Genomic DNA, 14300 nt, shown 5'->3' with positions numbered 1-14300 from the left:
CATCAGGGAGAAGATTCAGGAGCCTCAGGACTTTCACCACCAGGTTTACAAACAGTTATTACCCCTCAACCATTCGGCTCCTGAACCAGAGGGGATAACCCACTCGCCCATCACTGAACTGTTCCCACAACCTGTGCACTCACTATCAATGACTCTTCATCTCACATTTTTTATATATTGCTTATTTATTTATTGTTCTTTTTTGGATTTGCAGAGTTTGCCTTTTGCACATTGGTTTTCCATTGATTTTATTATTTTTCCTTCTATTTACTATCAATGCCCCCAAGAAATTGAATGTCCGTTATAAATGGTGACATATCCGTACTGAGAAATTATACTAAACAATCGTGAATGCGCTGAGTAACGATTTGATCTGTATGAGCAGCTTATCAGACCAGCTTCCAAGTCCCAAACCAACTGGAAGCCCCTTTCCTCCCTGTTGCCCCTCCCTGACGTCACTCGCCCTCCGTCCACTCCCGCACATGCGCAGCGCACCGTCTCCGCCCCCAGACTGCGGGCGGCCCGGCGAGCGAGGGAGCGAGCGGTGAGGCGCCGAGCCGCGGAGCCGCGCTCCCCGGCACCATGTGGCTGAGCCCCGAGGAGGTGCTGCTGGCGAACGCGCTGTGGGTGACCGAGCGGGCCAACCCGTTCTTCGTCCTGCAGCGGCGGAAGGGCCACGGCCGCGGCGGCGGTCTCGCCGGTGAGCAGCTGCGTCCCGAGGTTTCGCGTCGCGCCGCGCCGCGCCGCGCCTGATTGACGGCCGCGGCTCGCCAATCTCCTTCAAGGATCGCCGCAGCTGGCGAATGGCTTCGTGCGTGGGGCGGGACCCACAGTCAGTTTCCATACGTTTTCCTCGGAAAACGTTTCGTCCGAGTGTTTTCGCGTCTCCGGGTGTTTTTGCACGGAATTGCGGAGTCATTGCAAATTCTGCTGTCCTCTGCATACGACTCTTTTGCAGGTTAATTGCTAACTAATTAATTTAACCATTGTCTGCAGGCTTTAATGTTCTTACCCATCAGTAAAGGCGTTGGGATGTTTTCTGACTTTCCGAGAGTCCACGAGTTGCTCCCGGTCTCCGTATTGGCAGTTTTTGCCTGTTGTTGCACTTGTCCCGGTACTGGACGGTTTGTCCATGTTTTCATATCGATTTGCATTCAGCACCCTGTTCATGATCAATTTAAAAGCTTTGTATGTGTCTGCGTCATTATGTGTCCGTGTGTGGCAACGTGGGTGTGAGAGAGCGGGTGTCAATGTGGCAGTGTTCAAAGGTTCATTTATTATCAAAACATGTATCCATGTACAACCCTGAAATTTGTCTTCTCCGGACAGCCACGTATTAAAGGAAAATTCATAGATAAACATCAAACCCACTGCACAAAAAGAGTGACATTCCAATCATCAATGCTCCCAAAACTCCGTCTCTCCCCCACACAGAGGAACATTGACCCCAAAATACAGTCCAACCGCTCCCCTGCACAAAAAACCTAACACAACTGAACACCCTCCCGTTGCACAACAAAATGGAAAAGGAATGAGCTATTGACAATAAACACAGAATATAAAAATGTGTGAAAAAGACTACAGTCCATAGTCTAATCTATAAACCAGAACCATCACACCATTCTATGATATCACTGACATTCATCAAAAGAGAGGGTTACCACATGAGGCAGAGAGGCCTACAGTGCCTGTAAATGAAGTTTTCAGCCCTTTTGAAAGTTTATATGTTTTACAACACTGAATCACACTGGATTTAATTTGGCTTCTTTATACTAATGAACAGGAAAATGCTTTTTGAAATTAATTGATTATTAAACAATAATTGCATAATTACTCACCCCCTTCAAGTCAGTATTTAGTAGATGCACCTTCGGCAGCGATTACAGCCTCTAGTCTGAGTGGATAGGTCTCTATCAGCTTTGCACATCTGGAAACTGCAATTTTCCCCCATTTTTCTTTACAAGACTGCTCAAGTTCTATCAGATTGCATGGGGATCGTGAGTGAACAGTTCTTTTCAAGTCCAGCCACAAATTCTAAATTGGATTGAGGCCTGGACTCTTGACTTGGCTACTCCAGGGCATTAACTTTGTTGTTTTTAAGCCATTCCTGTGCAGCTTCAGCTTCATTGCCTTGTGGGGGGGAAAAATCACCCAAGTTGCAGTTCTGTTGCAGACTGCATTAGGTTTTCCTTCAGAATTTCCCCATATTTTGCTGCATTCATTTTATCCTCTGCCTTCTCAAGTCTTCCAGGGCCTGCTGCAGTGAAACATCTCCACACCATGCTTCACGGTAGGGATGGTGTGTTTTTGCTGTTGTGTGGTGCTTGGTTTACACCAAACATAGGTTTAGTCTGATGGCCAAAGAGCTCAATTTTGGTTTCATCAGGCCATAAAACCTTTTTCCAGCTGACTTCAGAGTCTCCCACTTGCCTTCTGGCAAATTCCAGCCAAGAGTCTGAGAGTTTTTTTCAACAGTGGCTTTCTCTTTGCCACTCTCCCATAAAGCTGTGACTGGTAAAGCTCCCGGGTAACAGTTGTTGTATGCACAGTCTCTCCCATCTCAGCCACTGAAGCTTGTAACTCCTCCAGAGTTGTCACAGGTCTCTTGGTGGCCTCCTCACTAGTCCCCTTCTTGCACAGTCTCTTTTGTCTTCATGGTGTAGTTTTTGCCAGGATACTGACTCACCAGCAGTTGGACTTTCCAGATACAGGAGTGTTTTTACTACAATCAATTGAAACACCTTGACTGCACATGTGATCTCCAATTAACTAATTATGTGAATTCTAAAACCAATTGGCTGCATCTGTGATGATTTGGTGTGTCATATGAAAGAGGGTGAATATTTATGCAATCAATTATTTTGTGTTTTATATTTTTAATTAATTTAGATCACTTTGTAGAGATCTGTTTTCACTTTGACATGAAATAATCTTTCTCTGTTGATCAGTGTCAAAAAACACGGCCGACTGTAATTTGATGTTTTAAAACAATGAAACGTGTTGGGATGAATACTTTATATAGGCACTGTACCTGCCTACCATAGCAAGCCACACAGCGAAAGGCCGTTCACAGGATCCTTCTCCAGCAGCAATCAAAGGAAAGTAGTCGGCACTGAAACTCCTGCTCGCCAATTGTCTCAATCTTCCTTGATGCTTTCCACGGCAAAATGGAGTTGAACATGTGAGGGTGCGTGTGACTGTCTCAGTTTGTGTGGGAGCATGTCTGTGTGTCGTGTCCACTGAAGGAGCAGAGCTCTCTCATGGAGGGAATTGGAATTGGTTTTCTATTGACAGTACTGAGTACAGTGAAAAGTTTGTCTTGCACACAGTTCCTACAGGTCAGATCATTACACTGTGCACTGAGGTAGAACAAGGGAAAACAATAACAGAATGCGGAATAAAGTGTTACAGTTACTGTGAAAGTGCAGTGCAGGCAGACAATAAGGTGCAAGGTCATAATGAGGTAGATTGAGAGGTAGTTAGTCCATCTTGTTGTTCTAGGGGTCTGATAACAGTGGGGTAGCGGCTGTCTGTGAGTTCGGTAGTACGTGTCAAGATGAGGGAGCTGTTGTCTGTTTCTCCAAGGTAGTGAGAAATGCAGGCAAGGTCCAGGGGATGAGACTTATTTCCGTAATATTGCACAAGAAAAGTTTCCAATGTTCGTAGGAGACATGGGGTAACCCAGTGAAAAACTGCCAGCCAACTGTACAGCTCAATTCAATACAAACACTGTATTGAGCCAGAATGATAGCAGGAACTTATAACCAGAATTAAAGTGCAACAACTCCAGAGAAGTGCTTCTGAGGCCCTTGACAGTGGAGGGGTGTGAGTGATGGACATTTTTACAATCATTGACACTGGAGGGGTGTGAGTGATGGACATTTTCACAATCGTTGACAGTGGAGGGGTGTGAGTGATGGACATTTTCACAATCGTTGACAGTGGAGGAGTGTGAGCGATGGACATTTTCACAATCGTTGACAGTGGAGGGGTGTGAGTGATGGACATTTTCACAATCGTCAGTGGAGGGGTGTGAGCGATGGACATTTTCACAATCAGTGGAGGGGTGTAAGTGATGGACATTTTCAGAACAATGTTTGGTAACATGCATGTTTAAAAACAGTTGACAATGCTGACAGTTTACATCAGAAATAGAACATCGAACAGTACAACACAGGAACAGAAGCTTCGGCCCACAATGTTGTTCCAAGCCAATTAAATTAGTATTCAGACAGCCATCTGACTTAATCCCTTCTGCTTGCACAATGTCCAAACCCTTCCATTTTCTCACATCCATCTGCCTATCTAAACATATTTTAGAAATCCCTAATATATCTGCCTTTACCACCACCCCTAGCAGCCCATTCTAGGCACCCACCACTGTAAAAAAATCTTGCCCCTCACATTCCCAGTTGAAATTGCCCCCTCTCACCAGAAATGAACGCCCTCTGCTATTGGACATTTCTTCCCTGGTCTTTCTACTCCAACTATAAACCTCTCTCAGATCTCCCCTCAGCCTCCACTGCTCTGGAGAAAACAACCCAAGTTTGTCCATCCTCTTGCCCTTTAATCCAGGCAGCATCTGAAGGAAGTTTCTCTGAGTGGAGAATTTTTATTTAAGTTGGCCTAATGGTTTTTGCCCCTGCATGGTAAATCCCTGGGCAAGTTGCGTACTGTCCTGTTCTGTCAGATGGCTGAAGGCAGCACCATCACTTGCAGATTCCCCTCCGAGTTGTGCACTATCCTGGCTTGGAAACTATCTCTGACCCTCAATCTAAATCCATAAGACATAGGAGCAGAATTAGACCATTCAGCCCATCAAGTCTGCTCTGCTATTTCATCATGGCAGTAATTTTTGTTCCTCTCAACCCCATTCCCCTACCTTCTCCCTGTAACATCTGACACCCTGACTAATCAAGAACTTTAAATACACCCAATGACTTGGCTTCCACAGATTCACCACCCTCTGGATAAAGAGACTCCTTTCCACCAGTGGGTAGGGGTTTAAGAAGACGATGAGATATACAAACAGAATTAGGCCATTTGGCCCTTTGAGTCTACTCCACTATTTTATTATGGTCCCTCAGTTTTTCCTCTCAGTCCCAATCTCCTGCCTTCTCCCCATATCCCTTCATGCCCCGATCAATCAAGAATCTTATCAACCTCTGCCTTAAACATACAGAAAGACTTGGCCTCCACAGTTGCCTGTAGCAAAGAATTTCACAGATTCAGCACTCTCTGGCTAAAGAAATTCTTCATCTCCGCTCTAAAACGACACCACTCTATTCTGAGGCTGTGTCCTCTGGTTTTAGACTCTCTTACCATAGGAAACATCCTCTCCACATCCACTCTATCAAGGCCTTTCACCGTTCAATAGGTGTAAAATGAGATTTCACCTCATTCTTCTGAATTATTGTGAGTACAGGCCCAGAGCTTCAAAACGCTCTTTGTATGACAAGCCATTCATTCCTGGAATGATTTTCATGAATCTCCTTTGAATCCTCTCTAGTTTCAAAGATAAGCGTCCCAAAACTGTTCACCAGTGCTTTATAAAATCTCAACATTATATCCTTGCTTTTATATTCTAGACCCCTTGAAATGAATGCTAACCTTGCATTTGCCTTCCTCATCACAGACTCAACCTGCAAATTAACCTTTAGGATCCTGCCAAGGACTCCCAAGTTCTTGTGCAACTCAGAGTTTTGTATTTTCTCTCCATTTAGAAAATAGTCCTTTCATTTCTTCTGCTAAAGTGCACAACCATACACTTCCCAACACTGTATTCCATCTATTTCTTTCCCATTCTCCTAATCTGTCTTAAGTCCTTCTGTAGCCTCTCTACTTCTTCAAAACTACCCGCCCCTTCACCTATCTTCATATCAGCTGCAAACTTTGCTACAAAGCCATCAATTCCGTCACCCAAATTATTAACATGTAAAAAGATTTGGTCCCAACACAGACCCCCGTGGAACACCATAGTCACCGCAGCCTGTCAGAAAAAGTTCCCTTTATTCCCGCTCCTTCCCTCCTGTCAATCAGCCACTGCTTTATCCATGCTAGAATCTTTCCTGTAATACCATGGGCTTGTTAAGCAGCCTCATATGTAGCATGTTGTCAAAGAAGAAGGGTGACTCTCCCTCTGTACCTTCTCCAGGGGCAATTAGGGATGGGCGATAAATGCTGGTGTCCGGAAACAGCGGAGGCAAGAGTCTGCGTTGGAGTGGTGTGTCTGTGGAACTCTCAGCCCGATGCAAGTGGGATTGTCTGCCCCCACCAGCCTGATCTCCTTGGGAGACGTAACTGGGGCCAATCAGAAGGCAGAGCCACAGTAGCACGGTGGGAAGAGCTGCTGGGTTCAAAACTGAGCTCCAGTGTTGTCGCTGTGCAGTTTGCATGTGACCACGTGGGTCAGACCATAACCATTGGACATTGGCTCACTGAGTCTGCTGCACCATTCCATCATGGCTGATTTATTATCCCTTTTCCCTGTAACCCTTGGCACCCTGAATAATCAGGAACCTTTTCTTCCTCTGGGTGCTCCAGTTCTGTCCCACATCTCAATGACATTCGGGTTGTTTGGGTGAATTCTCCCTCACAGAGGGTGAAGGGTCAGATCTAAGGGCAGCTAAGGGAAATGTGAGGAGAATATAATAAATGCGAAGGTTCATGATGTGTGGACTCGGGCTGATGGGCTTGTTTTCCTCCTGTACAACTCTGTCTTATCACCTCTTCACCTTACACTGTCCACATTCCTCCCATTGAACCTCCTCAAGTTCCTCCTCCTCCCCCTCACCTATCACCTCCCAGTGTCTCACTTCATCCCCTCCCCAACCACCTACCTTCCCCCTCACCTGGTCTCACCTATCACCTCCCAGTGTCTCACTTCATCCCCCTCCCCCACCCACCCACCTTCCCCCTCACCTGGTCTCACCTATCACCTCCCAGTGTCTCACTTCATCCCCCTCCCCCACCCACCCACCTTCCCCCTCACCTGGTCTCATCTATCACCTCCCAGTGTCTCACTTCATCCCCCTCCCCACCCACCCACCTTCCCCCTCACCCGGTCTCACCTATCACCTCCCAGTGTCTCACTTCATCCCCCTCCCCACCCACCCACCATCCCCCTCACCTGGTCTCACCTATCACCTCCCAGTGTCTCACTTCATCCCCCTCCCCACCCACCCACCTTCCCTCTCACCTGGTCTCACCTATCACCTCCCAGTGTCTCACTTCATCCCCCTCCCCACCCACCTACCTTCCCCCTCACCTGGTCTCACCTATCACCTCCCAGTGTCTCACTTCATCCCCCTCCCCCACCCACCCACCTTCCCCCTCACCTGGTCTCACCTATCACCTCCCAGTGTCTCACTTCATCCCCCTCCCCCACCCACCCACCTTCCCCCTCACCTGGTCTCACCTATCACCTCCCAGTGTCTCGCTTCATCCCCCTCCCCAACCACCCACCTTCCCCCTCACCTGGTCTCACCTATCACCTCCCAGTGTCTCACTTCACCCCCTCCCCCACACACCCACCTTCCCCCTCACCTGGTCTCACCTATCATCTCCCAGTGTCTCACTTCATCCCCTCCCCAACCACCCACCTTTTCCTCACCTGGTCTCACCTATCACCACCCAGTGTCTCACTTCATCCCCTCCCGCATCCACCTTCCCCTTCACCTGGTCTCACCTATCACCTCCCAGTGTCTCACTTCATCCCCCTCCCCCACCCACCTTCCCCTTCACCTGGTCTCACCTATCACCTCCCAGTGTCTCACGTCATCCCCCTCCCCCACCCACCCACCTTCCCCCTCACCTGGTCTCACCTATCACCTCCCAGTGTCTCACTTCATCCCCCTCCCCCACCCACCCACCTTCCCCCTCACCTGGTCTCATCTATCACCTCCCAGTGTCTCACTTCATCCCCCTCCCCACCCACCCACCTTCCCTCTCACCTGGTCTCACCTATCACCTCCCAGTGTCTCACTTCATCCCCCTCCCCACCCACCTACCTTCCCCCTCACCTGGTCTCACCTATCACCTCCCAGTGTCTCACTTCATCCCCCTCCCCCACCCACCCACCTTCCCCCTCACCTGGTCTCACCTATCACCTCCCAGTGTCTCACTTCATCCCCCTCCCCCACCCACCCACCTTCCCCCTCACCTGGTCTCACCTATCACCTCCCAGTGTCTCACTTCATCCCCCTCCCCAACCACCCACCTTCCCCCTCACCTGGTCTCACCTATCACCTCCCAGTGTCTCACTTCACCCCCTCCCCCACACACCCACCTTCCCCCTCACCTGGTCTCACCTATCATCTCCCAGTGTCTCACTTCATCCCCTCCCCAACCACCCACCTTTTCCTCACCTGGTCTCACCTATCACCACCCAGTGTCTCACTTCATCCCCTCCCGCATCCACCTTCCCCTTCACCTGGTCTCACCTATCACCTCCCAGTGTCTCACTTCATCCCCCTCCCCCACCCACCTTCCCCTTCACCTGGTCTCACCTATCACCTCCCAGTGTCTCACGTCATCCCCCTCCCCCACCCACCCACCTTCCCCCTCACCTGGTCTCACCTCTCACCTCCCAGTGTCTCACTTCATCCCCCTCCCCCACCCACCCACCTTCCCCCTCACCTGGTCTCACCTATCACCTCCCAGTGTCTCACTTCATCCCCCTCACCTGGTTCAACTATCACCTCCCAGTGTCTCACTTCATCCCCCTCCCCCACCCACCCACCTTCCCCCTCACCTGGTCTCACCTATCACCTCCCAGTGTCTCACTTCATCCCCCTCCCCCACCCACCCACCTTCCCCCTCATCTGGTCTCACCTATCACCTCCCAGTGCCTCACCTCATCCCCCTCCCTACCAACCCACCTTCCCCCTCACCTGGTCTCACCTATCAACTCCCAGTGTCTCACTTCATCCCCCTTCCCCCTCACCTGGTCTCACCTATCACCTCCCAGTGTCTCACTTCATCCCCCTCCCCACCCACCCACCTTCCCCCTCACCTGGTCTCACCTATCACCTCCCAGTGCCTCACTTCATCCACCCACCTTCCCCCTCACCTGGTCTCACCTATCACCTCCCAGTGTCTCACTTCATCCCCCTCCCCACCCACCTTCCCCCTCACCTGGTCTCACCTATCACCTCCCAGTGTCTCACTTCATCCCCCTCCCCACCCACCCACCTTCCCCCTTACCTGGTTTCACCTATCACCTCCCAGTGTCTCACTTCATCCCCCTCCCCACCCGCCCACCTTCCCCCTCATCTGGTCTCACCTATCACCTCCCAGTGTCTCACTTCATCCCCCTCCCCACCCACCCACCTTCCCCCTCACCTGGTTTCACCTATCACCTCCCAGTGTCTCACTTCATCCCCCTCCCCACCCACCCACCTTCCCCCTCACCTGGTTTCACCTATCACCTCCCAGTGTCTCACTTCATCCCCCTCCCCACCCACCTTCCCCCTCACCTGGTCTCACCTATCACTTCCCAGTGTCTCACTTCAACCCCCTCCCCAACCACCCACCTTCTCCTCACCTCCGAGCAACCCCTGACAACCCCACTTTGACCCTAACCTCATCATCGGTCAGTTTACAATGACCAATTGCCCTACCTGGTACTTCTTTGAAAAACAGAGCCCCAGCAGAAAGCCGAGTGTTTATGGGAGAACGTGCAACCTCCTTGCAACGGATATTGGGATTTAACCGATGTTGCTAACCCTGATCTGCAAACTACTGTGGAGTTTGTGTGTGTTGTCAGGCTTGCTCAGCAGGGCAGGCGGCCGCTGTGGAGAGTGGAATCGTTTCTCAGCTCTGTTGAGAAGAGCTGCTTGTTTTTTTCTTTCAGATGCTGCCTGACCTGTTGAATGCTTCCAACAATTACTGGTTTTGATTTCTGCTTTCTAGTGTCGGTGGGGCTTTCTTTCGATTTGGAATTTATCTCGGCTCTGCTTCCCTATCCACCCTGCTGACCACAAGATGTAGGAGCAGAACAAGTCCATTCAGCCCCATTTGATCATGGCTGATCTACTTTCCCTGTATTGAACACATCTGCACAGTGCGGAATATAATGTTGTGCTGACCCTTTAACCTGCTTAACCCCATTCTCCTGCCTTCTCCCTGTAACCATTGACACCCTGACTAATCAAGGACCTATCAAACTCTGCTTTAAATATTCCCAGTGATTTGGCCTCCACAGCAGTCTGTGGCAGTGAATTCCACAGATTCAGGACCCTCTGGCTAAAGAAATTCCTTGCTTATCTCTGTTCTAAATGGACGTCCCTCTATTCTGAGGCTGTGCCCTTTGGTCTCGGGTTCCTGAATAGATTTATTGATGACTGATGTTAATGGGCTGATTTCAGGACCCAGCCAGAATCCAAAGATCTTTCCAACACCTTTCATGACATCAGGACTCTCTAGCAAGACTCTTCTACTCATGTTCCCTAGGCTGGTCTCTTCCAGTATCAGTATCTTTGTTACTTGAAGATGGGAAGGAGTTTCTGTTGAACTGAATCGCCATCCTTCACGGAGCCAGGCGATGAGGAAAGCTGCTCATGTGGCAGTCCGCCCTACAATGGGTTCCTTCTGCAGCATAGCTGTGGAAACAGTCACAAGACCTGGCAGTCCATTAGCATGTCTGTGCTGACAGTTGGGATGTTAACTCATGAAAGGAAATGGACTCGATGAGAAATGAGACCTACCAGTCGTTAGTGTGGCCGTGCTGAAGGTTGCTGACTCAGAAAAGGAGATTGAATTTGACCACACAGTCTGTGACTGCTGAGCAGCTGTGCACAACACAGCCGATGATTTATGAGGTGTGGAAATCGTAGGGAACATGGCTGACGCATCTCTGCACTGTAAGCTCCCACAGACTGGTGTAACTGAGGAGCTAAAGAGTTAACTTGCAGGTTGAATTGGCAGTAAGGAAGAAAAATGCAATGTTAGCATTCATTTCGAGGGGTCTGGAGTACAAGAACAAGGATGTATTGGTGAGGCTTTGTAAGACACTGAGTGTCTGAGCTGCTTTGGGCCCCTTATCCAAGTAAAGATGAGCTGGCATTGGATAGGGTGCAGAGGAGGTTCATGAGAATTATTGTAGGAATGAAAGGGTTAACGTATGAGGATTGTTTGATGCACCTTGTTGTCTGCCTGCACTGCACTTTCTCTGTAACTGTGACACTTTACTCTGCATTCTGTTATTGTTTTACCTCAATGCACAGTGTAATGATCCAATCTGTACGAACAGCATGCAAAACAAGATTATCACTGTTTCTCAGTACACGTGACAGTAATAAGCCACCTGCACTCTGTCAGTTGTAGGGTCAAAATGGTAGTGTAGTGATCAGTGCAATGTTTTTCTGTGCCAGTGATCGGGGTTCCATTCCCACTGCTGTCCTTAAGGAAGTTGTCTGTTCCCCGTGGGCTCTGCTTTCCTCCCACAGTCCAAAGACATACGGGTCAGGGTTAGTGAGTTGTGAGCGTGCTTTGTTGGTGCTGGAAGTGTGGTGACACTTACGGACTGCCCCCAGCAGCACATCCTTGGGCCATGTTGTCATTGATGCCTTTTACTGTATATTTCAATGTACACATGACAAAAAAAAGCTGATCTGTATCTTCGCAGGTCACTGATCATGTTCATTTTCTCCGACAGGGCTTCTGGTGGGGACGCTGGATGTGGTGTTGGACTCGAGTGCGCGCGTTGCTCCGTATCGGATCCTGCATCAGACCCAGGAGTCCCAGGTGTACTGGAACATAGCGTGTGGTAGGTACAGAGTGAAACACATCTCTCCCCAGGGTCTGAATGAAAGCAAAGAAAGATTCTGTAACCATGGAGATGCACATTATCTGGGAAGTAAGCTTTGGATTTGTGTTTAGCTTTATCTGTCACGTGTACATTGAAACGTACAGAGAAATGTGTCATTTGTGTTCGTGACCAACACAGTCCGAGCACATGCTGACGACAGCCCACCAGTGTCACCATATTTCTGAAACCAACATAGCATACCCACAACTTACTAGCGTTCTAACCCGCAGATAAGGGAGGTGTAGTAGTCTGACCTGTACCTCGCTGAGGCCCAGTGCCAGCTCTCAGACAGCTTCTCTTACTTACCCCTCGAACAAGACCCCACTAAGGAGCACCAGGCCATTCTCTCCCACACCATCACCAACCTTATTGACTGGGGATCTCCCATCCACCTCCTGTTTCTACTTCCTGCCTCTTATCCAGGTAGACTCATTGTTCCTGCCCCACTGAATTCATATCTGCATACCTCAACGGAGTTTTATCCCCCCGGTTCAGTCCCTTCCGACCTTCATCCACAACACTTCACACACTCTTGATCTTTTCAATGATTTCAAGTTCCCTAGACCCCATCACCTTATTTTTACTATGGATGTCCAGTCCCTGAACACCTCCATTGCCCACCAGGAAGGCCCCAAAGTTCTGTTTCCTTGTGGACACTAGACACTACCTGTTCGTTCTACCACCACTCTCCTTCAACTTGTCCTCACTCTAAATAATCTAAATAATCAATCTAAATAAGCTCTAAAAAAAAATCACTCCTTTGGGTCCTCCCACTACCTTCAAACCAAAGGTGTAGCCATGGGCACTCGCGTGGGACCCAGCTATGCCTGCCGTTTTGCCAACTATGTGGAACCAAGTCTACACTGATGACCGTCCCGCACTTTTTCTTCGCTACACTGATGGCTACATTGGTGTTCCTTCTTGCACCCATGCTGAACTCGTCGACTTCACCCACTCTGCCTCCAACTCCCACCCTCTCCTCAAATTCACCTAGTCCATTTCCAACACTTTCTTGATCTCACTGTCTCTATCTCCAGAGACAGCTTAACCACTGTTGTCTATTATAAACTGGCAGTGGAGGCTGAAGACATGGAGCCACAGGAGATCAGAGATGCTGCAATAATCTGGATCCCGGATCTACTACCTGATCAGTGGATGGAGCAGCTTCTGTGGGAGTGTCAATTAAAATGGATTTCTCCAACTTCCAGCAATTTTATATTCCCCCTCCTCCCCTTTCCCTCTTCTTCTATTCCCCACCCTCTCCTCTTACCTCTTTACCTCACTTGCTTATCACCTCCCCAGTTTGACCCACTGAATTCTCCCAGCAGATGGGTGGATGTGGAGAGGATGTTCCCTCTGGTGGGGGTATTCAAAACTAGAGGGCACAGCCTCAAAATTGAGCGGCAACCTTTTAGAACAGAGGTAGGGAGGAATGTTCTTCACCAGACAGTGGGAATCTCCGGAATGCTCTGCCACTGAGGCCAAGTGTGTGGGTGTATTTAAGGGAGAAGTTGATCATTTCCTGATCACTCAGTAAGGGAAGTGTATGCGATTGAGTGTGATCCAGGATCAGTTATGATGGAATGGTAGAGCAGACTTGATGGGCTGAATGGCCTAATTCTGCTCCTGTGTCTTATAGTGTCATCTCCACATCCAAGACATAGGAGCAGAATGAGGCCATTCAGCCCATTATGTCTACTCTGCCATTCCATCATGGGTGATTTATTATCCCTCTCAACCCCATTCTCCTGCCTTCTCCCCATAACCTGTGATGCCCTGAATAATCAAGAACCCATCAACTTCTGCTTTAAATGTACCCAATGACTTGGTCTCACAGCCGTGTGTGGCAATGAATTCCACAGATTCACCACCCTCTGGGTAAAGAAACCCCTCCTCATCTCTATTCTAAATGGACGTTCCTCTATTATGAGGCTGTGCCTCTGATCTTAGACTCCCCACTACAGGAAACATCCTCTCCATGTCCACTCTATCTTAGCCTTTTAATATTTGGTAGGTTTCAATGAGATCCCCCTCCACCGCAGTCTCCAGTGAGTACAGGTCTGGGGCTGTCAAAGACTCTTCCTCTTCATTTCTGGGATCACTCCTCCGAGCCTTCACTGGGCCCTCCGTCATGCCACCACATCTTTTCTGAGATAAAGGGGCCCAGAACTTCTCCCAGTATTCTCAGTGTGGCCTGGCCAGTACCGTATAGAACTTCGGCTTTATGATGTGGATGGGGATTCCTGTGGGAATTCTAGATGGCCACATCTGAGGGTGGGATTGAACACTGTGCTGGCGAGGCAGCAGTAGCACCCGCTGCTTCACTGAGCCGACCCGGTAATTCATCTGAATCCTCTCCGCTGCAGGCAGCTCCAGGAAGGAGATCACGCAGCACTGGGAATGGCTGGAGGCTAATCTCCTGCAGACGCTATCCATCTTCGAGAATGAGGAGGATGTGACCACGTTCGTCAAAGGCAAAGTCCAGGTCAGT

At 49.3% G+C, this 14300-nt stretch overlaps 1 protein-coding gene across 1 annotated transcript in view; it reads left to right on the top strand.

The window, feature by feature from the left end:
- Positions 1-492: 492 nt before the first annotated feature.
- The window catches only part of LOC132405689 (TBC1 domain family member 9B), an 87477-nt gene continuing 73669 nt past the window's right edge, over positions 493-14300 (top strand). The window contains exons 1-3 of the mRNA XM_059990696.1: positions 493-700; positions 11657-11767; positions 14176-14294. Of these exons, the coding sequence (XP_059846679.1) occupies positions 583-700; positions 11657-11767; positions 14176-14294 (348 nt within the window). The 5' untranslated portion in view covers positions 493-582. The remainder of the gene's footprint in view (positions 701-11656; positions 11768-14175; positions 14295-14300) is intronic.

The sequence above is a fragment of the Hypanus sabinus genome, chromosome 15 (assembly GCF_030144855.1).
Source record: "Hypanus sabinus isolate sHypSab1 chromosome 15, sHypSab1.hap1, whole genome shotgun sequence".
NCBI classification, from domain to species: domain Eukaryota; kingdom Metazoa; phylum Chordata; class Chondrichthyes; order Myliobatiformes; family Dasyatidae; genus Hypanus; species Hypanus sabinus.
The sequence above is the reverse complement of the archived record's forward strand: the minus strand, read 5'-3'. Positions and strand labels throughout refer to the sequence as shown.